Genomic DNA, 2,785 nt, shown 5'->3' on the forward strand with positions numbered 1-2,785 from the left:
CTACTCGGAAACGTTCTTCTACATAATAGCGCAGAAATGTAGCAGAAATATTTTTGCTACATTTCTGAACTATTGTGTAGAAAAAATATTTCTGAGTAGGACATTAAACATATATGTTACGTATCTAATATGTAACGTTTATACAGTAGGTATATTCTATGAAAGTTAGAATTAAAATTTGTACGTACCTTTATCTTGCAGTACAGGTGGATTATAATTTTCGTAATAAAATTGGCAGCATAAATTCACACTCGTAGCGGAAATTCACACGTTCCAACTCACGGTAGTAATAGTTGAACTCGGATAATTGAACTCGAACAATTGAACTCGAATAATTGAACTCGGAAAAGTATTAGTCTGTTCTTTTTGGTTGCACTGCTGAACCAGTGCAATAAATTACAAAGAAAAAAAAATATATGTATTTTGTTTTAACTTATTGCGTCAATTCAACAGTTGTTGTTTACTGGTCAACAGTTGTTGTTTACTGGTCACCAGTTCAACAGTGGGTGCGTTCAGCAGAGAAAACTTGTCCGCTACAGCTACGTAGCAAACGTCTACGATTGAAGTATTCTTTTATATGTATCAAAAATCTAAAAGATTATTTCAATCGTAGACGTTCGCTATGTAGCGGTAGTGAAGCAGTTTTCTCTGCTGAACGCGACCATTGTAGCTGAAAAGAACGTGTCGTTCATCGCATAACTCAATATCCAATTAGGAGTGTGTTCAAAATGCTTTCACCAAAGTGAAACCTCTTTTATGGCGCCTAATTAGACGGTTGATGAAGCCATATTGAAAACATGATGTGCGACGCACAATGCGCAACATGACGCGTGATACCCAATAGGAAGGTTGTGCAGTTCCGTATTTTAGATACAGTAAACGCTAAAATATATTTCGTTATGCATTTCCAACGCTTTATAGTTTATGAAGTAATGAAAGTGCATAACGGAATGCACTTTAAAAGGGAAGTACACTCTTGTATAAAGACATAATGCACAACGCATAAGAGAATTGACCAATTAGAGTCTTCATTTCTATTGCCACAATAAAAATGAAAGATTCTGATGGTCAATTTTCTTATGCGTTGTGCATTACGCTTTTATGAAAGAGTGTGCTTTCCACTTAACATTCAAGGTTTATACAGACGAAATTGTATAGACGTAGTCTATACAATTGTATATGCATAGCATAAGACCGTCTCGACCAATGAGCATGTTATGCGAATCAATATGGCTACTCTTTGCTAAAAGCTCATTGGTTCAAACGGTCATATGATATGCTTATGCAGTTATGCAAATCTATCTGCATAAGCTTTTGAAAGACTCCAATTGTAAAAACTTTGTAATAAGTATTTCTTTATTTCGTACGTTGCTGTACGCTCATTACATAAATTAGATCGAGATCATATCAACGCCAAAAAAATTAACCAATCAGTGATCTTAATTTTCATCCCATCATTACAGGTCTGCTCTTTGTAGCTGCACTGCTGAACTAGTGCAATAAGTTAGAGTCAGAAAATATATATCTCTCTCACTTTAACTTATTGCACCAGTTCAACAGTGCAGCTAAAAAGAACAGACCACATATGTTTTCGAACATATCCTTGGAGAGTGAATGTGTTTGAGCCGAGCGAATAAAATTAACTTTACGATACTTAAGCTGCATTTTGTGCTGTTATCCGAAGGATTCGCTCATCGAGTATACAAATATGGGTAAGTTTAAAATCAAATCATCAGTTTCGCGAAAACCGCTGCATAAGTTGTCCGTTAAACAACGAAGTAGGGTTATGTTAGAAGTAAGGATGCATTTAAAGTCACAAAATATAGCTGCCTCTAATCCGAAATGTAGTTCTTCTAATGATTGTAATGATGTTCAAAATGTTAATGATTCAGCTATTCCGGGATGTAGTTCTTCTATCAAATGTAATTTGCAAAATATTTCAGATTCGGCTATTTTAGGACATAGTTCCACCAACGATAATCCTATTCCAAGTTATAATTGTGATATTATGTATGATGAAAATTTTATTAACGACGAATCTTCTTCTTCTTCGTGTTCAGATATCAATGATATATCTGTACTTTCCGACAATGAACCCACCTATCGCGAACGTCTAGCATCTTGTTTTGTAAACAACAATTTTACCCATGTTCAAGGTAATAGTATGTTATCTCTTCTTCGGACACATCCTTGCTTCTCCAACTTACCCAAAGATGTTAGAACACTTGTTAGTACACCACGCAATAATGTTGTTTCAAAAGTAGAGCCAGGAGAATATATTTATTTTGATTTAGAAGCAAGTTTAATTGAATATGTTTCCAATTTTTCACTAGCAACTACCCTTTCAGAAATTGTATTAGATTTTCAAATAGATTGGTGTGCATTAGATAGAGCAGGAACTATTCATCTGTGGCCTATTCAATGTAGAATAATTAATATAGAACAAGCCCAACCGATAATAGTCGGTATATACAAAGGTTTAGAAAAACCTCGTGATCCCAATAGTTTTTTTCAAGCATTTATTAAGGACATCCAAATCATCATAGACAATGGTGGCATTAACTTTAATGGTAATAGAATTCCAATCCAATTGAGGTGTTTTATTGCTGATGCACCAGCTCGAGCCTTTATTCTCAATCATCGTGGACACATGTCCAGTAAACCATGCTCGAAGTGCAAAGTTTCTGGAACCATTTGTGAAGGTCGTAATGTCTTCAATGGGATAAACCATTCATTAAGAACAGATGAGGAATATTTTAGTGTTTTAGACGAAGATCATCATAAA

General features: G+C 34.8%; 1 protein-coding gene across 1 annotated transcript; it reads left to right on the forward strand.

Annotated features, from left to right (window-relative positions):
- Window positions 1–1,708: 1,708 nt before the first annotated feature.
- On the forward strand, window positions 1,709–2,782 carry LOC116853466 (the record flags this gene model as incomplete). The annotated part of the gene is made up of 1 exon (XM_032834575.1): window positions 1,709–2,782. A coding segment is annotated over exon 1 (1,074 nt), but the record flags the coding sequence as incomplete, so codon positions are not given.
- Window positions 2,783–2,785: the final 3 nt, after the last annotated feature.

This window comes from Odontomachus brunneus, unplaced genomic scaffold (genome assembly GCF_010583005.1).
Source record: "Odontomachus brunneus isolate Ranch 3 - 2012 unplaced genomic scaffold, Obru_v1 Obru_scaffold_328, whole genome shotgun sequence".
Taxonomy (NCBI): Eukaryota; Metazoa; Arthropoda; class Insecta; order Hymenoptera; family Formicidae; genus Odontomachus; species Odontomachus brunneus.